The 21,978-nt window shown below is 47.3% G+C and overlaps 9 protein-coding genes and 1 non-coding gene across 10 annotated transcripts in view; 5 read left to right on the forward strand and 5 right to left on the reverse strand.

Annotated features, from left to right (window-relative positions):
• Positions 1-15, forward strand: part of CNBAt140 — a 90-nt gene extending 75 nt beyond the window's left edge. The window contains exon 2 of the tRNA in view: positions 1-15. This exon is cut by the window's left edge and continues 22 nt beyond it. This is a non-coding gene — a tRNA (tRNA-Ile).
• A 280-nt stretch (positions 16-295) lies between these two features.
• Positions 296-1,887, forward strand: CNBA5450 (hypothetical protein; the record flags this gene model as incomplete). Its single annotated transcript, XM_772755.1, has 6 exons — positions 296-363; positions 425-717; positions 785-915; positions 962-1,506; positions 1,557-1,764; positions 1,816-1,887. 6 exons carry the CDS (start codon positions 296-298, stop codon positions 1,885-1,887), a joined length of 1,317 nt encoding a protein of 438 aa, XP_777848.1.
• A 1,038-nt stretch (positions 1,888-2,925) lies between these two features.
• Positions 2,926-3,761, reverse strand: CNBA5460 (hypothetical protein; the record flags this gene model as incomplete). The annotated part of the gene is made up of 5 exons (XM_772756.1): positions 2,926-2,961; positions 3,135-3,269; positions 3,354-3,432; positions 3,577-3,626; positions 3,723-3,761. 5 exons carry the CDS (start codon positions 3,759-3,761, stop codon positions 2,926-2,928), a joined length of 339 nt encoding a protein of 112 aa, XP_777849.1.
• A 156-nt stretch (positions 3,762-3,917) lies between these two features.
• Positions 3,918-7,752, forward strand: CNBA5470 (hypothetical protein; the record flags this gene model as incomplete). The annotated part of the gene is made up of 3 exons (XM_772757.1): positions 3,918-4,382; positions 4,434-5,795; positions 5,842-7,752. The coding sequence occupies 3 exons, from the start codon at positions 3,918-3,920 to the stop codon at positions 7,750-7,752; spliced, it is 3,738 nt and encodes a 1,245-aa protein (XP_777850.1).
• A 1,717-nt stretch (positions 7,753-9,469) lies between these two features.
• Positions 9,470-10,539, forward strand: CNBA5480 (hypothetical protein; the record flags this gene model as incomplete). The annotated part of the gene is made up of 6 exons (XM_772758.1): positions 9,470-9,482; positions 9,678-9,775; positions 9,863-9,926; positions 9,990-10,066; positions 10,191-10,241; positions 10,459-10,539. The coding sequence occupies 6 exons, from the start codon at positions 9,470-9,472 to the stop codon at positions 10,537-10,539; spliced, it is 384 nt and encodes a 127-aa protein (XP_777851.1).
• Positions 10,540-10,860: 321 nt separating this feature from the next.
• CNBA5490 (hypothetical protein) lies at positions 10,861-11,906 on the reverse strand (the record flags this gene model as incomplete). The annotated part of the gene is made up of 3 exons (XM_772759.1): positions 10,861-11,274; positions 11,375-11,565; positions 11,621-11,906. 3 exons carry the CDS (start codon positions 11,904-11,906, stop codon positions 10,861-10,863), a joined length of 891 nt encoding a protein of 296 aa, XP_777852.1.
• Positions 11,907-12,648: 742 nt separating this feature from the next.
• Positions 12,649-13,211, forward strand: CNBA5500 (hypothetical protein; the record flags this gene model as incomplete). The annotated part of the gene is made up of 4 exons (XM_772760.1): positions 12,649-12,776; positions 12,880-12,980; positions 13,047-13,066; positions 13,131-13,211. 4 exons carry the CDS (start codon positions 12,649-12,651, stop codon positions 13,209-13,211), a joined length of 330 nt encoding a protein of 109 aa, XP_777853.1.
• Positions 13,212-13,703: 492 nt separating this feature from the next.
• CNBA5510 (hypothetical protein) lies at positions 13,704-14,427 on the reverse strand (the record flags this gene model as incomplete). Its single annotated transcript, XM_772761.1, has 4 exons — positions 13,704-13,843; positions 13,898-14,124; positions 14,180-14,249; positions 14,307-14,427. The coding sequence occupies 4 exons, from the start codon at positions 14,425-14,427 to the stop codon at positions 13,704-13,706; spliced, it is 558 nt and encodes a 185-aa protein (XP_777854.1).
• Positions 14,428-16,768: 2,341 nt separating this feature from the next.
• Positions 16,769-17,501, reverse strand: CNBA5520 (hypothetical protein; the record flags this gene model as incomplete). Its single annotated transcript, XM_772762.1, has 5 exons — positions 16,769-16,860; positions 16,913-16,944; positions 17,004-17,084; positions 17,135-17,169; positions 17,226-17,501. 5 exons carry the CDS (start codon positions 17,499-17,501, stop codon positions 16,769-16,771), a joined length of 516 nt encoding a protein of 171 aa, XP_777855.1.
• A 3,368-nt stretch (positions 17,502-20,869) lies between these two features.
• CNBA5530 (hypothetical protein) lies at positions 20,870-21,850 on the reverse strand (the record flags this gene model as incomplete). Its single annotated transcript, XM_772763.1, has 6 exons — positions 20,870-20,994; positions 21,058-21,130; positions 21,185-21,258; positions 21,313-21,525; positions 21,586-21,714; positions 21,760-21,850. The coding sequence occupies 6 exons, from the start codon at positions 21,848-21,850 to the stop codon at positions 20,870-20,872; spliced, it is 705 nt and encodes a 234-aa protein (XP_777856.1).
• Positions 21,851-21,978: the final 128 nt, after the last annotated feature.

Consider the following 21,978-nt stretch of genomic DNA (forward strand, 5'->3'; position numbering starts at 1 on the left):
CTCCCACACGGGAAATTTCTTTTTGCGCCACATCACATTTCAGATCTCCTTGGACAACGACTGTCCGCTCGGCAGCTGACGTCACTTTCCGCTTCCGGCGATATCGCGTCGCAGATCGCAGTACGGTCGGTCGTTCGGGGACGTCTCCGCTGTGCCACCCAGCGATCCACCCGTTCTGCGTCGGATCTAGTTAAGTCCATTCTCTCACGCTCGTTCAGCTATTCCGTCTTTCATATCTCCTTCTATTCCTTTTACTTTCATCCTAGTCTTCACCTATACTCTACGACTAATCATTATGAAGACATCGGCCATCCTTATCGCTGCTTTATCTGCCGCCGCCTCGGTCGAGGCCGGCATCCACAGGTATGTGCATCTACGTCAGCGTTGCCACCTGCACACAAACTGATCTGCTTGTCATCAACAGAATGAAACTGGAGAAGCAGACTCCGTCCTCGACTTCTCTCACTGGTACCTTTCCTCCTTCTCCAGAGCTAGAGGCGAAATGGCTCGCATCCAAATACCTCGGCCAGGAGTACACGGACCAGATGCCTCTCGGGGGTTTCGGCGGTGCTGGCAAGAAATTCAAATCTGGAAATAAGCATACCGAGCATCCCGAACAGAATGATGAAGAGAGGTATTGGGCTCAAATGGTCGACCAGTCGGCTCATAGTCAGATGATTGACGTGTTAAAGGGTGGGCACGGTGTTCCCTTGTCCAGTGAGTTTCTATTCTCAAAACGAACACATCGTGGGACTTTGTCGCTTACAGGTATCACCACTTGTAGACTACATGAACGCCCAGTACTTCGCCACCATGGAAATAGGTACACCCTTCCAGACCTTTAAAGTTATCCTTGACACTGGTTCGTCTAATCTTTGGGTGCCAAGTGTTAAATGCACCAGTATCGCCTGCTTCGTAAGTGGCGCCTTCCCAGTGAATTCTTTTTAACAATCATATGTAGCTTCATAGCAAGTACGACAGTTCTCAGTCTTCGACATACAAGGCCAATGGCTCTGATTTCGAGATTCACTACGGCTCTGGCTCTCTTGAGGGCTTTATCTCTCAGGATACTGTTTCCATTGGCGACCTTGTCGTCAAGAAGCAGGATTTTGCTGAGGCTACTAAGGAGCCGGGGCTTGCTTTTGCCTTTGGCAAATTTGATGGTATCCTTGGTTTAGGGTACGACACTATTTCTGTTAACCACATTGTGCCCCCCTTCTACAATATGCTTAACCAGCATCTTCTGGACGAGCCTGTCTTTTCCTTCCGCCTTGGCTCCTCTGATGAGGACGGTGGTGAAGCTATCTTCGGCGGTATTGACGATTCTGCCTATTCTGGCGAGTTACAATACGTGCCTGTGAGACGAAAGGGGTACTGGGAAGTTGAACTTGAAAGCATTAGCTTTGGTGACGAGGAACTTGAGCTGGAGAACACTGGTGCTGCCATCGATACTGGAACTTCTCTAATTGTGATGCCGACCGATGTCGCTGAATTGCTCAACAAGGAGTGAGTCGTTTTACGTCTATATCCTGAGGCGTGCTGACTTAAATCTGGAGGATCGGTGCCGAGAAATCTTGGAATGGGCAATACACTGTTGACTGCAGTACCGTTTCTTCGCTCCCTGTGCTCGCCTTCACTTTCGGGGGTAAGGACTATAAGCTCACTGGCGACGACTACATCCTCAATGCCGGCGGTACCTGTATCTCTTCTTTCACTGGAATGGATATCCCCGCTCCTATTGGCCCTCTTTGGATTGTTGGTGATGTGGGTTAATACGTCGCACGCCTATATATTAAAGCTGACACCATTTAACAGGTGTTCCTGCGCAAGTATTACACTGTATATGATCTTGGTAAGAACGCCGTGGGCTTTGCCAAGTCAAAGTAGAATCAGGGCAGTTCTAGAAAAGAAAGACGATTGGTCATGGATCGCCTATAGGTGGTTTCTAGATCCAATAGCAGACATTAGTCTAGAATTGAGTAATCGGTAGTAAAGATAAAGAGCAAGTACGCATGTACATTTGAATGATTCGGATCTGAGGTACACCGTTTTGCATCTCGCAATTGCCTCCACGGTTAGAGAGCAGAGACAGCTAAGCATGACTTAAGAAGCTCGACATCGCTGAGACATAGATAGTACAAGCTTAAGTATTGATCACCTTCATTCTTTGTCAACGTTACGTTGATTTGCTACTTAGACGCAGAAGGATCACTTACGTATCAAGCTTCTATACGTCTCTATAAAAGGTTGGTCATCACCATAATTGTATAACCCGGAGGGATTACTTAGTATCATTTATTGGGATAAAAGTTGAGCTGTGCAGGCGGAAAAACCGGACGGCATGGATCTATCAACAGCAACAACGATGACCATTGGCATCATCCCTCATTGTTGTGCATTAAAAGTTGAGGCCAAGGTTTATTTAAAACCTCAAACCTTTCTTTTTGTTAACTGCACAGGGTTTGTGGAGAGGCGAAGGGGGGAAAAGGAACTCGTGCGATTACATGCAAATTCATCTACAGTTGGTGTAGTACTTGCTCATCTTCCAATTAATGCGTGACATTTTGACCTCAATTCTGTTATTACTCGCATCCCAAAAACGCCGGATCCCAAATGATCTCAATGATATTACCCCAAGTGAGAGCCCCTCTTCAAATCAAAGCCCTCCACAACCCTTCCTGACCCCCAACTCCCATCCGGTACTTACTTCCCTTAAAGGAGATGTCCCAGTTACCAGTAATAGTGTCACATGCATTGCCAAAGGAAAAAATTGAGAGCATCACGCAGTAATAGAAGAAGATATTTATTTATTCGTAAACAGCTTTGAGGATGAAGTTGGTCACTATTGCAGCGAGAAGAGCGACACATAGAATGGTCTGTGATTGCGCAAGCGTGGAAGGGGCATGGAGTTAGCGTCTGTCTTGCTTAGGTTTCTGATATCTCTGTTGACCCCTTCCAGCTCTGGACGCGGGCGATTTCCCCACAGCCAGGATGTCCTTCCTGACACCTTTCCAGCTCAATCTTCTCGGCAATATCAATTACAATCTTTTCACTGCTCATTGAAAACCCTCGCCGGCCTCCAAAGGACGGTAACAAATGACAAAAAGGACTTCAGTAAAAGAAGATGAACTCACGGGACCCAAGCGGTCATCATAAGGAGCCCCAGTCCTTAGTCTTATAGCCCTTGCACGCATTTGATAGATGACCAGCGCGTAGAGCATGACGCCCATTGCGATGATGGTATACATTGCGGCGGATATCTTGCCCACCTACATATGAGAAGAGGAAGAAAGGTTAGCTAGTGATCTAGTGATACTGGCAGCACCTCGAGATGCAAGGAAAAAAGAACGGACCTTATCGCCAAAATTTAAGAGGCCGACCGCCAGACCACCAAGGACGACGGCAAAATGAAGCCATGACAGAAATGTACGTCTGTTTTCGGTCGTGTTTTCGTCCACAATATTACCGAATTGAAGTTTAAATTAAAGCCAGGTCAATGGAGGAATGATTGAATTAGAGGTGGATAGTTGCGAGGTGATAAGCCACATCCGCAAATGACAGGGAGGATCGACTTACTCATTGGCGAAGAATACCTTGGGCTCTACTCTGACGGGGAGGGCAATCCTCTATTGTCACAAGTTACAATGATCTTAGTCAGCGAACGGATGGTATACGGAAAGGGGCGTCTTATTCTTGTTTCTGTCGGTGGATATGAGACATACTTTTTTGGCCGTTCTTTGGAGAAGTGGTTGTGTAGACATTTCTTGAATCACAGACTGGCTGTGCTCTTCTAAGCCTTAATATGATCCGAAACGGATTGGATGGTGGTATGTTTTTGAGAGAACGAGGTATTGGTGGGTGTATAATTGACTAGGGAGGGCAAGGATATAGAATACAGCTATTGTTGCTTACAATATATGAGTTCCCAAAATGACAACCAGCGACGATCCGTACATGCAGCGAAGAAGCGCACGTGCGTCATTGGCGGGACGAGGCTGGAAGTGACTTGCGCGACGGTCCTCGCCGTAAGTTGTTTCTTTCGCGTGGCAATCGCGTGCCTCAAGATCGGACACTTCCGCCCCGGGCGGATGTGGCGCTGCATGATCGCACGACGTTCGTTTTTATTACGGAATCACAGACGACGGTCACTGGAATTGTCTTCTTCTGTCGGCCCGCCACGTTTCACCCACCTGTTCAAGCACGGCGCATCACCCCGCTTTACCTGTCAGCACGACCGGAGTATCAGCCCAGGTATCCCGTCACAGTCTTTACCGGGGACTGCTTGCTGCGGAGAACGGTGCCGGTCACGAGTCGCCAGCTACCACGACGCTCGAGTTGAACTCACGCTAAACATCGCCGGACGTGGACCCCAAACACAACCCGCAAGTCCCTTCCAAGCCCCCTGGTGCCAGAGCCTCACTAAGCGTCTACAGTGTGCCATGACTTCTCGCAGAACTCCCCACCGCTTGGCTCACCCTTTCCCGGCCCCTCCCTCCACTCAGCCCGTCCTGTTCTCCCATTCTACGTTTACTTTCATCGCCTCTTGGCAGGGGCAGCTCTTGGTCTGCACCGCCGTCCTCTTCCTCGGAGCGATATACTTCTTCGTACGCCGTCCTGTGGAGGACTGGCGGACTCGAAGACGAGAGCGGTTAGCCAGAGCAAGGGAGAAAGAGTTAATGGCGATGGAAAACAATGCCGATGATAAGGCTGCTTCCAGTCATTCGACAATCGAGGATAGAAAGGAGGAGGTCAAGATGAATGCAAAGGAGCGAGGGAGGGAAAGGCGGAAAGAAGTGAAGAAGTATAAGAGTGTCTTGCTTAAGGCGGATTCTAACATATTAACTTCTGCTGAATCATCTCCTGCATTGCCGCCAACTTCTTTCTCGGTGTCGTCTCATGATCCATCCAGCAGAGCTCTTTGTTCGGTTCCTCCATCCTCTCTCAATGACCAAGGGTCATCCAGACAGGCAGAGCCCCGAACACCATCGAGAGCGCTCCCATCACCGCCTACACTCGTTCCCCCCAAATCCCCCAATTTAGATCTTGAATCCCAGAATGCCGCCAGCTTGAAAGAGAACAGGAATGTATACGGTGATTCCGATGCATCCAGAGAACCTGTATCCGACAGAGACCAAAAGCAAGGCGAGATCGGAATTGTGCCCAAGCCATCTCAAAACGACCTTCTTTCAAAACCCGTTCCAAGCTCGAAGTCAGAATCTAGTTCGAGTCCAAGGTCTAGATCACAAGAACGGGTAGAAATCGCAGAACCCTCTTCCCATCATCTCGAGCCAGCAGACTCTCACGAACGAAAAGATGCCAAGGCCAAATCGCACGGGTTTTCAATTTTCCCTGAGGAAGGTTATCTCCCTGTTCCAGTAGGCCATGCAGGCGGGAAAAAGAAGAAAAAGAAGGGAAAGAGCAGTGTGGCGGTGTCAGCTACTGAGAAGAATAGGAAAGAAGCACAGAATTTGACACCCCCCTCAGTTACCGGCCCGGCATCTCAGTCTCTTGACTCTGAGATGGAATCATCTGCTTGTCCTCAAGAAATTGAGTCTCCTGCATTGGCGCTCGATTACAATTCCAATTCTTCCGAGGCCGATATCGCCCAACCGGCATTAACTGCCAGAGATGCTTTGGTTGAGTCTTTGCGGACAGAGTTAGGCGTATCGAAAGCAGAACAAGCTAAAGCGATGGATGAATTGATCAGGGCGAGAAGTAATGAGGAGAGGATGAAGGGGGAGATGGAAAAGGTCAGGAGGGGAGCAAAGGAAATCAAGAGAAATGATAAGGACGATGTAAGTCTATCCGTCTTCTTGTGGACCGATGCTGAAAACCTCTTAGCTGCAACAGCGCTACAACAACCTTTCAAAGATGTATGCCGCCGCTTTGAACCGCCTCTCACATCTCGAGTCTCTCGTCCTCGAATCCGGCAACTGTCTTCCTCCCGCATCACCTCTACCGCTTCAAATGCCAGGCTCTCCCGTTGTCTCCGTACCGGGATCCCCTTACGCAGCTTCACCTGGCGGACAAGCGAGGGCCTTCTCATTGGGTTCTGGGATGTACGTCGGTTATCCAAGTCCGGGTTTGTATCCTTCACCAATGCTTCACCATGTCCACCAATCACACCCTCATGCCCATCCGCACGTCCATTCCTACCTCCCAAACGGCTCCCCTGCACCATTCCGTCGTGCGAGCTCCGGAATGGTCCCACTTTCCATGTCTGGTACAGGTAACAATCCCTTCTTTTTGAATAACTCCCAAGTCCGACGCCATTGTCAGGCTCCCGGATCAAGCACAGTAACAGGTGCAGGATTGGGATTAGGTGAAGAAGTTTCATTGGCAGGGCCGTTGACACCCGGCATTGGCGGGTTCGAAATGGATATGGGAGTTGGGATTATGCCCCTCGGTCAGGCTTCACAGACTTCAGTTTCGGCTTTGTCCCATCCTTCTTCCAAGGCTTCCAATTCTGATAATACCTCTACTGTCTCTAACGGCATCACTGATGAGGATCCTTTGTCTTTATCCAATACCTCCAATGGTGCTGATGTGATGGGCGGAGGAACTGCCTCAGCGGGTGTCATAAACGCACCGGTAGTACCCTCCCCGAGCTTGGGAAAACTTAGTCCGGAAGGGAAGCTGGCAGAAAGAAGGAGGTTGAGCGTGGAAAGTACGGTGTTGAAGCGCAAAGTTAGCCCGATTCCCCCCCCGAGCGCGCCGAGTATCGCTCGTGTCAATGGCAGCTCGAATGGGAATGATGATGTCATCGTCGAAGAGGAAGATGGGAATAATGTTGAAGAAGGGGAGCAGGTGAATTCTACAGAGCATACTGTGGAACATCAGAACCGTGAGGAGGATGGGGAGAAAGTTGATGTTGGGCGAGAAGATGAACCAGGCGCCCGCCCCCAGCCTGCGCCCGAGCCAAATGTGGAGAACACTCTGAGCGTCCAAAATCAGCAAGACTCAGCAAATGGTAATGAAATCGATGCCGGAGTTAAGGAAGAACAGGAACACTCTTCTCCAGCTTCCAATCCTTTTTCACTCTCTTCCATAAACTCAAGCTTTAATTCCACTTCCAACTCTACTTCAGCATCCCAGTTTGACACACCCGTCACCGATACAGATCTGTTACCTCGCTTATCAGCAGTCACCAATGATCGACAACCCATTTCGGATTCCCCTCATCATTTCGAACCCCCAATAAACGACGGGTCTGGCGGCACTACCAACATCAACGGTGATCCCATTCCAACAGCTGGCACAAGGGACGTCTCTACAGCCACTTCGTCTTCCCCCTCCCAGATACAGGAAGACAAACATGAAGTTTCCATCGAACCCATTTTTGCGAGCCTTGCCCATACACCTGCACAAGTGGAAGAGATGCGACGACAGCGAGAAGAAGCGTTCCATGAGCACGAGCGAAGAGAGTACGAGAAACATCAGAAAGAGAGACTCAGGTTGCAAAGCGCTGCTGCGATCCATCATCTGGGAATGGGTATAGGATCACCGATGGGTTCACCGTCGCCTATGCTGATGCGGGGGATGGGAGCGGGCACGGTATCGCCTGTTGGGGGGATGGGCGTTACATCTCCGATGGAGATGATGTCGCCTATGGCTTCAGGCCATGCAATGGGGCTATTGAATTCACCAGTGATATTTCAGGGTCATGTGCAGAATCATGGACTTGGGCTTGGGACTGTAAATGGAGAACGGCAAGGGCAGATGTCACCCTCTACTCCTGTACGAGGTGCATAAGGAAGAAAATCATCCTAACTCCAGGGACAAGCTCTTGTGGATAGAGAGGGAAATTGGGGCGAAATGGGTAGCGTTGGCGGATGATCGGATTGATTAAGGAGTGGGAAAAAAGGGGCTACAGACAGACGTGGAAGAGCTGCAAAGAAAAAATCCTGTCATTCGTGCTTTTCATTGTGGGTATAATATCTGTCTACGACAAGCTCGTGTGATGTGACGCTGACGCTCGCGGGCAGTAATCAACAAAAATAAACTGAAAACGGACTTTATATACATCATTGATCCTCAAGCGGCATCCGCTATACAGTAGTCTAATTCTTCAAATATTATTATTGTTATCTTTTTGTTAGTGTTTCTTTTTTTCACGTATTTTTATGGCCGCAGTAACGTTGAAAGATGAAGATTGTGAAGGCAACAGGGCTGTGGCAGGTAAACAGCGGGAATAGTGAAAGTACGACGGGGATGAAAAAATACGGACTCATGTCTTATGTCTTTGCGTTTAGTTTCATGCATTATTCACTGAGCATTTGCGTGAGTCTTCCCTAGATACCTCTCAAGCATTTTTTGTTGGCTATCATGGCTCGCCTATGTTTGATTGACAAAAATATGGTAATGAGTGCAGTTCTTCTGGGGAAGTTACAAGGATAACGTAAAGTGCCATTAGAACTGTAAACGGGAAACGAGTTTGCTGCTGAAATTTGCACACTTCCGTCGTTAAAGTAAGTGTCGAAAGAAAGGTTAAGAGGTTTCCCTCGAGTCTCGAATTCAAAAGCCAGACCTGTCTATATGTCCAGCTCAAGCAAGCTAACGAAGGTTGAAGTGAAGCCGAATGAGCTCCCAACAATATAGTAATGACACGCCAGGCGATGCCAGTTCTTCCTAAGAAGCAACAACTGCTGTTTGTCTGCTGGCTAAGTCGGACGTCTGCACCACCAATTTTTTAAGGGGCTTCGTTCTGTTGTCTGCTCCTCTCCTAACCGCGAGGCAGTCATGTGGCTTGGATCTCCCCGCTCACCAAGATTCCCGATCTGGTTCTGTTTGGTTCATGCGTCGGTCCAGGCGGGCAACGTTTGCGGTTTCTTTCAGGACAAGTAGCGCTGGGCAATGCATTTTATCTACTTGAAAAGAAGCTACTCTTTTGATACCTTTTCTAATTTTACGAACTGACTCATCTTTCCCATGTTTTCCCTTCATTTTCCACTCGGTTTCTCCCTTTACCTCTTCTGCACGTCCTCTCCTCCTCTCCTCCTCGCTCATCCTCTGATCTCCTATTATATACAATATATTATATTATTGATGCCGTCAGTTTAACTCGAGGAAAGAGAAAAAGCCGGCGTCGAATTTGCCCGTGAAATACAGACAGAAGCGTGCAAGAATTAATGCAGAGTAGGATAGTCAAGTTGTTTCACCTAATGGCTATGTATAAACGAAAATGAGGATTCTTCTTGTACCTGCAGTTCGTTGTATCGGATAATAAAAGAAGCCACGGCAGGCCCGGGAGATGAATAAAAAAATGATGTCGTTCCCATGCATACGTAATTCTAGGTATAATAATGGGTGTTTCCCACGGTTTTCATTCCCTCAGTCGTCATCCCGTCCCGGACTATTGATGGATGCGCCGTCCCGTCGGTCTCGATCTCAGCACCCTTATTCTCTATTTTAACTTTGCACTTTCCACCCATACCCATCTCCACATTCGACACGACTACCTCGCAATAACATGTCCTGGCAAGGTACGTCCGTCTTCCTTCTTCCTCACTCTCATCATGACCCGAAAGTCCGAGCGAGAGCTGGGAGCTCGCGGGTTCTGTAGTGCGAACGGCACCGGTATGAGAGTTGCGACTTGAGTAAACAAGCAGAACACCGCGAATGAGACATAAGAACCCGTGGAAGGCAGAAGTACTGACATGTCTCTTTTTCCTTCACAGCGTACGTTGACGACCATCTCGTGGCCACCGGAAAAGTCAAGAAAGCCGCCATCCTGGGTAAACAGGGTGGTGTTTGGGCCGCAAGCGCTGGCTATAACGTGAGTGATTCACTCACTATTGTATTACTACCACGGAATCCACAGACTTTTTGGCTGATTGGATCGACTTGACTTGTTGTTTTATAGCTCTCCCAGCAAGAACAGAACGCCGTCACCCAGACATATTTTCAGCAACCCGACAGTGTCCGAGGTAAGTTCCATATCCCTTTTTCTATTGTTCCAGGTGTCTCAGTGCTCATACGTCCTCTCATAGCCAACGGCATCACCCTTAACGGGTTTAAGTTTATGTGTATTCAGGCAACTCCTGAGGAAGTTATCGGTCGTAAAGGTGTAAGTCTCTGCTCAACTCTTCATCTGCAGTTTTTGTGTCGTCACATTCGTCAGGGCGAAGTTGTGGAGAAGACAAGAGAATATGGAATGCAAAATAAGATACGCTGATCACCATATGATACAGGAACGAGGGGTTTTCGTGATCCCTACCAATCAGGCTATCCTTGTCGCTGAGGTATGTTTAATATCTCGTTCATTTTCTACTTGCTACTGTGCGAATCAAAGTATCTGAAGCTGACTATGGACAATCTCTTGTCTCTCACCTTCCCTACCAATACAACCTTATAATTTCAATTATATCATCGGCGGATATTAATTTCCGTCTTGCGTTCACCCACATTGGTAACAAAAAAATTGCAACACTTCATACTTCAATCAATGATTGAAAACAGTACGACGCTCCGACCTCCGCGGGCGAGGCCAATGTCGTGGTTGCCAAACTTGCCGACTGGCTCAAGAGCGCGAGCTACTAAAGATCTGTTCATATGAGATAGTAGGGAATGAGCCTCAATGCAATAAACAGGAAGTAAATATTGGAGGAGGATTTCTCTCTTCATACAAGGTGATGAAAATCAAATGGTGATGTGTTCACTTTTTGGTGCCTTAGAGCTTGATCCTCCGTTGCAATTTGTAGCATCCTGGAAAGTGACAACTCGCCTTACAACTCACACTCACTCGCGGTTGAAGTTTGGTATGTTATATTACAATACATTTACCCTGCGTGGAAACCCAGACGCCGCCCAAGCACAGCTCTTCTCACTGAACACCATCTCAATCAGCCTTATATCGTAACTTCAGTTCTTTTGTTTCTTTCCCTTATGTCCATCTCCCTCCTCTTTTTGCTTCAGCCGCTTAAACAGCTCTCTTTTCATCTTCCTATTCATCCCCTCCATTCCTTTTCCAGTCTTAAGATCTATCTCCCCCTTTGTTAGCCTTTCTTCGACTTCGGCTTGAACCCGTGCTTGTTTACGGATTTTGCGGGTGGTATCATTGATCGCCCTTTTAGACAGTTTCTTCTTCTCCTCCACTTTTCTGTCTTCTTTGATTTCGGTGGTGGCGGTGGTGGTGGGCCTAGCTTTGTTGGACTTGAGAGCAGGGGCAGGGGCGGAGGGGACGAGGGACTTCGCGATCTTGCGCGGATCGTCAGTTTCGCGAGGAGGATTGGCCGACAGGTGGGATGAATATCGTTTAGCAGCTCGTTTATGGGCCTGTCGTCAATAGCGAACGATTAACGCAAAGATGGCTGTCAGTATATGCCAGTTCCACAGCACCCATTAGAAAGAGGGGAGAATGGCGAACAAGACTTACACCGGAATCGAGGTGAACTTTCACCATATGTTCATTCTTGAGTATCTTCCCTGGACAGAGAATGCATAAGCTGATCTTTGGCCCAGTCCCAGCTCCAATCTCAGCCTCAGCCTCAGAGCCTGAGTCAGTAGGGATGGAGATGGGAGTGTAGATGGGGATTGTGAGCGCTTCTGAGGGTGTCATGGGGATCGCTATATGGAGGGGTAAATCGATGCGATCGGGAAGGGAAATGAAACTGTGACTTACGTCCATTTTCATCTTCGTCTTCATCACTTCCGTTTTCCTCTTCCTCCTCTGCCTCTTCTTCCTCATAATCACTCCCACTCGTTTCCCCCGCAGTCTCTTCCCCAGTCTCTTCTTCATCGTCCTCCGATTCCTCCTCAGAATCATCGCTCTCTGAATCCATCTCATCCTCACTATCTCCTACCTCATCCCCCATTGCTCGCATCTTGGCTTTCAGCTCGGTGATACCAGCTTCGTCCTCGCGCTGGCGCTTCTTGAGGCGTTTTTCTGTGAGTTTGTACAGAGGCATTTTTTGAATCTAGAAGAGAGGTGACACGTACATGTTTTTTATGATTTGTGGAAATTTCATGTGCAAGGGTGGAGGTTAAATGTCGGACATCGCCGAAAGTGTACCGGTAATTAACACTCTGTCTGGTACAATCAACATACATCATTCATGTCAATCATCCCGGCTTCTTGCTCAATCGCCGCCCACTCCGTCCATCGCTACGAGTACTTCACTTTATTCACTCCGTTATCTGCTTCGAATATGTCGTCGTTCTCTTTTTACTGCTAACAGCCACAGTATCGCCAATACTGTTATGAGGTGTCCATAAATGCATAAAGAAAAGAAAGAAACTATTATAGAATCTGAAAGAATATGTAAAAATCAGCCACGCCACAAACGGTCTCTCTCCGAATCCTCCGTTCGGCCGGGCTCCCATTTTCTCGCTCATCCAACAAATACTACAATTCCCCGGTGGATTGATAGTTCAGACGACACTGCATGATGTTTGAGTGTGGCTTCGTTGGCCCGCTCGGACAATAAGAAAGACGGAAGACGGCACGGAAGCCGGGGTGGGCTACATAGCCATTCGGCGTGCGTGCGTGAGTGACGCACACGCTCACTGCCACGACAGAAATAGATCGTCTTATACGCTATATAAGCTCGCAATCATTGAAATTTCATCGTGTAGAAGAACCTCGTCTCCTCACCGTTTCAATCATATTTATAGCTGATCCCCACGTAAAAGCACGCCCTCTCCAACAAGATGTTCACCCCGAATGCTTTCACCGCTCTCATTGCCCTTTTGTCCACTACTTCCCTTGTATTGGCCACCGATTATAGGTTACTCGTTAATAAACCTTCTTGTCAGACCATAGACCAATTCAGATTCAAGTGAGTCGCGTCTTAGAGGTCTGCGCCCTCCTAAATCACAATCATGATGTCGCCCATCGTACTGCCGCTGAGACCTTCTGTCCCCCATTTCAATCTACGCTAGCTTCGAGACACTATGCCCGGTATTCGAGACCTCTAATACAACAGAATATAAAGGCGGCTTATACTTTTATCCGGGCGACTATCAAGGACAAAACGCCGATAGTAAGCCCCTCATCCATTTTGGTCACGAGAAGCTCACTGTGACGGTTTATACTTGATTTATTGTAGCTCAAGCTCGGGTATTCTGCGTAAGTCTACAATCTCTGCTCCACAGCTTAAATGTGGGAAGCTCGCTGATTCGAGATCTACTAGACATACGTCAACAGCACTGACAATGTCGTCTACTCTGTCACCTCTGAGCTCGTTACCTCACTTGGTGGATCGATCGCCTGAGGGGTGATCATACATTGGTGGTCAGATACTGAAAAAACACAGTACAGGTAGTTTACCTCAGCAGTAGAGACAAGCCGCTTCGTAGCATAATTGGATAAGGGAATGCAAGCTTTTTTTCATTTCCTTCGGGACAACTAGCCATATTTTTTTAGCCTCTGGGAATGTATTGCAGACGTGAGCTCTCTATTCAGACTTGCGGCAACTGATGCCCTCTCAGAATATCCTCCGCCGTAGCTATACTACGTCCCTTGGTAAGTGGAATCTTCTTTAAGCCGCTTAAACTAAGAAATATGTCTCCAGACTCTCGTTCAAACAGGAAAATAAAGCTCTTGTAGTTTCACAGCTCCCTAACCCTTTCATTGTCGTCGGCATCGTCAGTGTCTTTGTTCTTGAAGATCTGTCGCTCCACAAAATTAATACATGATGCATATGTATGATATGGACACTACAGTCTGCCATATCTTTGTAAATATTTTCGAAAGCTGTTCTGTCTTAATTGTTAGGGTAAGGAAGCTCGAAGAATACCTGATTGTCATTGTTGTCGGCACACTCCCAAACCTGAAGCTCCTTCACAATGACATAGGGATTTTGATTAATCTGCCCTGATCCTTCCTTCACGTCGAGGCAGAGGTCTTAAGCATGGCATGTCAGAATCAAAATATTCATAGGAATAAACCACTGCTCACCAGTGGAGTCGAGCTGGATCTTGTCCTGGGCACTATAGTTCCATGTCTGTTTTTGCCCGTTTCCGCAATGGTCGAGGGTTAAACTGGACCCAGAAACAGGGTTATCACCCGCAGAGAGACACATGTCGCCAATCTTGTTTTGGAGAGAGATAGGCCCAATAGAGTCGTTCGTGACGTTCCAGAGCTGCAAAGGGGCCCAGGTAGCTTCATTGGGTTGGCAATAGGCGCTAAACAAAATGAGGGGTCAACATAAAAGCCCTTGCAGAAGGTAGAAGACTCTACATGTTCACAGCCGCACCATAGGCGGCGTAACCGTTGCCGACCATTATACAGAGATCAGAGCGCCCGTAAGCTGGGAGATTGTGACTTAATAAATAAGGGAACAGTAACAGTTAAGTAAGGTACTCACGTCTAATACGACGACCATTGCCGGGAGAAGGATCTTGTACCTCAGTTGCCGCTGATGCAGGTGCCGAAGAGATGAAAGTAGAGGTCAATAACAAGGAGAGGAGCGCGATGATAGCCACCATGATGACGTTGAAAATTATCGGGGTTCGATAGTACCTAGCTCGTTGCTACTGTCCGTGGTAGTTGGAAGAAGTTACTGTTGCTGCAGGACTGGTTCTTGGACAGTAATAAGATGGTCTTTCTGGTTCTATCCGTGACTCCTTATTATACCAATTCTCCTTCATCGCCTCATCGACTTCTGATCTTATGAAAATGACCGGTAACGTTAGTACTGCACCCACAAGAGGTCCTTTGTTTGATATCTGCTGACTTTTACCGGGGGCTAGTGACACAGGAACGATGGATTAGCACTGAAGAGGTAGATGCCAACGACACCGCCCCCGAAGCCGACCGGAAACGGGATACTGGCCGAAGAAGATATGGGTTAGATATGGGTTAAATTGTGAACAAAGCTATGGGGGGGGGGGGGGGGGGGTATGGAGAAAAAAGGGAAGGTGATGAGGAACTCGTGGTATGATGTTGTCATCTATAATTTTTTTCGGGTTTCATAAGGGGCCCGATGATCAATGACTTGTTAAGTTTGTCACCAGGAATCACCGATCACCGCTTTACCGCATCTATGTGTGTCATCGGTTCGCCATTCTTTTCCAACGGGCTTTGTGGAAAAGGAAGAAAAGAAAATTGCCTTGCTACGATGATTTCAATGGGCGGACAATAACACCGTGACTGGCATGGTATGCAAGGCCTATTTTATAGCAAAGGCGTATCCAGCACATGCTTTTGTAATATATCGCGGAGCAGTCGGGAGACAGATAAGGAACAAATCATAAGCGGCTGTCAAAGCGCGCAAAGCATTTTTAGTTGAAGGGGATCTATTATGGTTTGCCCATCCACTGTCACGTCTGATTATCCCCGGCAGAGGGTTTGCCGTTTCTTCTTACCATTCGGCTGTAGTATATCTGCTTCCTCTTTTTTTCGCTAGACCACCCTGCGTGTCCCACTCATATCATTATGAGGACGGCGGAATAAGTCGCCCTTTGGGGAAACGAAAGGCAGATGATGATTTAATGCCCAGGATCACGGCAAAGGGATTAAAAGCAGGTAGGAGAGGGGGAGCGGGCGGAGGTAGTATGCCTTTTTTGAAAATATAGGAAAGTATAGAGTTGGGTATAGTACTCGAGTAGTGAGGAGACTTCAACGTCAGCAGCAGGAGCTATTATGGTTTATGTCATTTGTGCATCATCGATAACGTTAGGGACTACGCAGAAAGTAGGGAGAGACTTAATGAACAACAATGTCCGTGCGACTGCAGGGGAGGGATGGGGGGGCAGGTCAACAAGGCTGAACACTAAAGCTAATAGACATGGATCAAATAGGTACACTGCTGCAACCCGTCGGGTCCTCGGCAAACCATAAGCTTATCCGGACCGTAGGCTTTTCGGGTGAATGATGCCCATATACAGGCCTCAGACATAGGACATATCAACCAAGCAAGTTATGAGGACAGGGGAAGAAATAGCTCAAAAGGATAGTCAAACGAGACCAGACTTAGACGTCATGGGGAGACGTGCCAAAGAGCACCAATTTCATATTTTGCTGAAGCCGAAGGCCCGAGAAGTCAGTACGTAAATAGCCGCGCATCATCACCGATCCTCCCTGTCTATCTCACAAGCCGTTCCACCCGTTTTTACACTAGAGTACTCATGTTTGCTGCATGTCCTATTACGGTAGATGATGGGTTAAGGTCCTCATACGATACGACTAGTGTCCATCTTGATCCATGCTCTTCGTTCATTCCCTCAAACAATTGATCGCAGATCATAAATAAAGGGGGTAAATAAATAAAAAATACCCCAGGCGCCCGGCTTTTCTGTATCGCATGATATCATACCGGCTATCAGGAACCGTCTCCCGAAATGCCGAAATCTTATCGACGAAGCCGTTCTGTTCCTTACAGTTTCAGCAGGGCCGGTTGAATCATAGCTTCATGAACCTTTCGATTTCAGAAAGAAGGGCCTTCCCCTACTTGCGCAATGGCAGTAAAGAATAAAGCAAGAAATGATAATCTTGAGGATTGCTGTCGGCAAATTTCCCTGATAAACTCTTATTTTCAACGGGCAGAAACCAAAAGCATCTGTTGTTGAGTACCACATCTCGATTACTCGTGAGAATTACTTCATGGGTGCGTTTTGGAGATATTCATCAGAATCCTTGAATTAGTACTGTGCATACCTACATCTCGATTTCAGATAATAAAAGTGCTATATTCATTACACTACTACGTTTCACCAGTGAATGACTGTCCATCCTCATCATTCCTAAATATTATCGAATACGTGTTGATTATAACTGTTGGGCTGCTGTTACGAGGCATACAAATTGTGATCTTCAGAGTTTCCAGACTTAGTTACTCCAAGCAGTGCAAGTTCTAGAAGGGGTAGGGCCGGAGGATGTGGAAGAAGGAGCGGGGCCGCTACCGTCGATAATATTCCAAACTAAAATGGGGTTAGTTTTGAATTGGAACAATACATAGGGAAGATGACGAACCTTGGTTGGTGTTATAAGGAGTGCATTGGTAGCTTAAGATGGTTGTCAGTTACCATACATGATAGTTGGAGCAAAAAAAAGGAACACTCACGTCTGGGGCCCGTTGTCGCCCTCATCGAGACATTGGTTGCCGCCGGTGATGGCAATGCGCTGGTCACCAGTCAAAAACCAACTGAAGGGCCTAATAAGCAAGTGCGCAACATTTGAACGCTGGGTACTTACGTCTGCTGGAAAAGGCCAGGGTAAGAAGTCCAGATCTGCAGACACAAGATGTTAGCTAAGCCTAAGGCTAAAGAGGAACGGAGAGACGAACCTTGACACCTTCGTTGTTGTCACTGCCAGTACCAGCATCCAAAGCGAAGTTAGTGCCGTGAAGGATAACACTGCCGGACCCAGGGTTGATATCCCAAGTTTGGGCTTGATCACAGCTTACAGTGACGACTTGAACGCCGTTGCTGTAGTCGTTGCTGTTAGGGGATAGGCATTTGCTGTCTCTGGAGGACTGGATCTTGGCACCAGAGTAGCGTTTGGTGAGAGGGGTAGCAGACACGAGAGCGAGCAAGGGAAGAAAGGTAGCGAAGAACAACATATTTGGGGTGCTGGATGGGCTGGTTGGTGACAGTTAAACAAGCAGTGGAAGATAAGAAGAGAATTCAAAAAGCTTGATGGACGGGGTTCTCTATCTTATTCTGGAGGCTGTCTTTTATACGTTGTTTGCATCGTCCCAAAAATGGGGCTGTGAAGTGGTGGATATACCCTCACATGATATCGTCTTCTCTCTTCCGGCATGTCTCGACACAGCCTCTTGTTCTTGTCGTAACCGGTGACAGAAGGACATACGTAACTTTTAGACTCAAAGAATCAATTAATAGAAGAAACTTTCCGTTGTGCCGGCGGGAGTGTCATGACTACGAAGCCTAAAAATGGAAGCTGTTCATGTCAAAAGAAAGAGTACCCCCGAAGTCAACAGAATCAGATGTAAAAGCAGCTAACATATGAAGGCGATGCCCGCCTCTCAACTCCAGAAGAGATCTTCTAGGGATTCGTAGACATACATGATGGTGGAAGAGCAGAGTGACGAGTGACGAACGACTAGGCTATACACGCTTCAGCCTTGCTTAATATGGATCCTTCCACATTTGCGAGTTGGTGAGTTGCGGGCTGCTGGAAAAGGGAACTCAGCACCGGATACGCATCAGCTCCTGTCCCTTTCTTCCTTTTGATATATGAACCTCTCGCGTCTAGCCCTCGTCGTCACCCCCCAAATACTGCTAGACGAATCTCAAATTAACCATAAGGAGTATTTTGATGACCCTGCCAGATCATGAAGCGGCATTGGAGGTCAGCTGATGATCATTATTTGCTCTTTAATTCGGTCGGGTCAGCGTTGGATGAGTCCGGGCCCGCGTGGTAGCTTTCTAAATAAAAGTATTTCCATCGTCATTTTTTGTATAATGAGTGTTGTGTTGGTAGTACGTATGCAAGTTGACTACTTGCAGCAGGTAGTTCTCGTCCGCTTCCCGGAGAATTCATCTGATATAATCCCCTCTTTTTGCGGTGCAATTCTAACGGAAGTACGTACGTAGACGTGTTCCTTTTTGTCATTCACTAGGGGGAGGAGGAAAGTTGATGGTTCCTCGATTTTAACAATGGAAGGGTCATGGCTGTTCAGTTGGCCGGCACCTGGTGTTGGTGGTGCCTTGGTGGATACTGCGGATAAAACTGCTGATATTCGGCCAATTTTATTGCCCACGTCAGTTGGATGGTAAGTTTTCCTGCTGCACCTGCTTCCCTTCCGTCACCGCTTTACCCTTACCCTGCTGACGGAAGTTTTGGCTCCAGGTCTACTAATAACCATATCTGATGCGGTTTGCGGCGAACTTTTATGATATCATGCTCAGGACATCAAGGACTGGTTCCTCGAAGACCCAATATTGCCCCCGTCTTCGTTATTATCATAGTAATTAAGCAGTTATCAGCTGAGGAGGTGTGACTCGAGCTCAGCTGCTGATACGAGTTTGGCCAGATTATTTTTAGTGCCAAAATGCCGTGCCATGGTCTAATCATGGCAGAGTTGATCAACGACGAATAATATTATGAACTCCCTTGTTCTGTAGCAATTGTTGAGGGAAGGTCTTTCAACTGAATTAGCACTACTCTGTTTTTCATGCTCCCGACCCCGCTGATTATCCTCTGGCTCACCACAGGCTCATGTTGATCGACTCATATCTGCTGATGTATAAGCTGTGTAGCTGTGAAGGTGTGCGAATCCTCGCATTTTCCTGTCTAACCGAGTATATTAATTGATTATTAGGTGTTATTAGACTGTAGTGTCAAGGGTCTAGTATTATGGCCAATCATCCTCCTCCCAAGTAGTGATCTCCCTGCCTTGCCCTCATCCACCTGGACTCTAAAAAGTGGAAGCTACTATGAAAGGGAAACCATTTTAGTACAACGACTGACTGTCGCTCTGAATATTTAAATTTGAGCGTTGAAAACGTAACTAATAAACACTCCATTGCTACTATGTACGCACCACGCTATTCATAATTCTGCCGCTATTTATTCATGCACAATCTTTCAGACCGAAGAGGAGAACGTCCCCCCTCAGGCATGAATTGCGAAGAGAACAGCATACCTCGTAGCCCTTCATTCGCAAAATAGGAGCCGTGGTGGTTTGCACCGTTAGAACTTCCTTAGAAGATGTATGTATGTGTGTGGAAGAAGATGCGGCTCCTTCATGTATATGTCTCCACAACATTGGCATAGACAAAAAGGTACGACGATGGCCGATCATCAATGATGCTGATTTACGCCTGTGAGTTCCCATTAACGGCAGCTTCATACAGGAGTATCTACAGCACGGACGTCGACAGTAACTAATAAGCGGAGATCTGTTATCCACAATTTTTCACAATCGTCCTCCAAGGGTTTGTCTTCCCCATGCTGTTAAAGTCCAATTACGCGTACCCGCAGATCACCCTCAAAGGAAGAAGGATACCATAACTCTTCCCAAATTGCTCAAATCTCTCTCAAAACTCTCTTGCCGCCCTGTCTCTTCCTCCTTTTGTTGTATCTTTTCTGCCTACTCTATATGATATTGAGGGGTATCGTAAACGCCTTGCGTACCTCTCGTGGAGCGATCGGTGTTTGAGTCGGTTATGATGTAGGTACTGCGCGCTTGCGGCAATGAGGACCATTAATGGGGAAATAATAAGAGGTTGTGCTGCGCTCCCCGCTGAGTGGTAAGGAGCATGAATTTCCGTCCACGGACTGGACCAAAATGAAGCCATGGCCAATAAATAATTAGATTATGGAAGCCGACTTCCTTTGAATCAGTTAATGGACTATAATATGGTTCAGTTAACAGCTCTCCAGATGGCTAGAAAAAAGGGATCTCGTTACCGATATCACTTTTCTCGATATGTCCCCCTCTTAGGCCTCGGACCCAGTAATGGCCACTCATCTCGTCGGCGTATGCGTTATCCTTTAGAACGTCTCCCTGCGTTTAAAGCACATCCGAGAGATTTGACTCTTGTTATTTTTGTTCACTGATTGGCACGTGTGGCCAATTGTTGATTTTGGATGGAATGAAAAGTTGATACAGCTTTTGAATCTTGGAAGACATAGTAAACTGAGCGGGTAGATTGACGGAGGGTCGATGCTAACGGATCAGCTAGGCTCTTCGCTGTGGTGTGCTGCTGTTACAGCTCAGAAAGCTTGTAGGGGAATGGACGGATGAGTTGGAAGAATTATATGGAAGATGGTTGGAGGTCTTGGAAGGACGTCACGGGCTTATACTTTCGGCATTATCTTCAGCGGCTTCAAGCAATAATGTGCCGAGATCAATTCCGAAACATAATCGTCTGCAGTCGACGTTGTTTGATACATGAGCCAATGAGGCAAGCATTATGGTATAATAGCCCTGATCCTTGACAATTCATTTGGTCAATTTGATTATTCCGATTTTTTTCTCCATACGATGCCGGATGGTGAGATAATCCCGTCGAGCTGAAAATCCCAGTCCCAGGTGGGAACTCTTTCTCCATGAGGTAATATCTGCGGCTCGAGTGCAATAGCCACTGTGGGCAGATTAGCCATTTTTTTCTTGAATCACATGACCAGATTGCACTTGCAGAACGTACTGAGTAAAGGACGAGGACGCGTGGAGGTGTATGATTGAAGAAAGCGGTCGTAATAGGCTTTACCTCGGCCAAGCTGCGACCTTCGTCAGACTCATGTTTCGTCTTATGTTGAGTGGTAGAAACGCACTCTATTACATTCTTCATCGAATGCGACACCCGGAATGAGGATCAAGTCCATTGGGGGGGCTTTCGGGCTCATAGCTTGGAACTCCATGAGCTTTTATTTTGATCGGGCGAGGCGGAACGCATACGTACCATCCTCCCGGAAAGATTTGTCCATATCTCTCCTCTCTACCCCAGGGTCAACGATCCCCCATCTATCTAGAGGACAATTTTCTAGATCTTGAGTGGAATACAGTCTGAGCATACGCATATCTTGTTCTGCTGATGGGCTGGAGAGCGACGGGGCAGAAGGGTTGTGGGTTCGAGAAGGGGGCGCAGGGATGTATGGGGTGTACAGTGAAGTTCCTAGGCAATCGAAGTAAGATTTGATTTTTAGGACATATAAAGCTGGATGAGCAGTATTACCTCGTTTGAGAAGATGATCTACAATCAAGTCCGTCCGTAATTCACCTTGTGCCATGCTGAGATAACACCCAACAGAGTTTGCTTTCTTGAAAAAGTTCTGATCAAGCAGTGTACGGAAGACGTCTCTGGCTGAACTAATGTAAGCTTCTATTAATTATAATGTACATCACTCACACTGCTTATCAATCTCGGAATCACTCATGCCTTTGAGCGTCCGAAGCATGGTTTTGCGCAGTGTTGCTTTGAGGGCGAATGTTACAGCCATTTTGTCTTGTTCTTCTTGTCTCCCAGTGACACTGGGTTCCGGGTTGCTCATTAGGCACTCCAAAATGAAAGTGTCAGGAGGGGTAATGGTCCGATACTGGCCAAGATCTTAGTATCTGTGGACCTTAT

This window comes from Cryptococcus neoformans, chromosome 1 (genome assembly GCF_000149385.1).
Source record: "Cryptococcus neoformans var. neoformans B-3501A chromosome 1, whole genome shotgun sequence".
Taxonomy (NCBI): domain Eukaryota; kingdom Fungi; phylum Basidiomycota; class Tremellomycetes; order Tremellales; family Cryptococcaceae; genus Cryptococcus; species Cryptococcus deneoformans.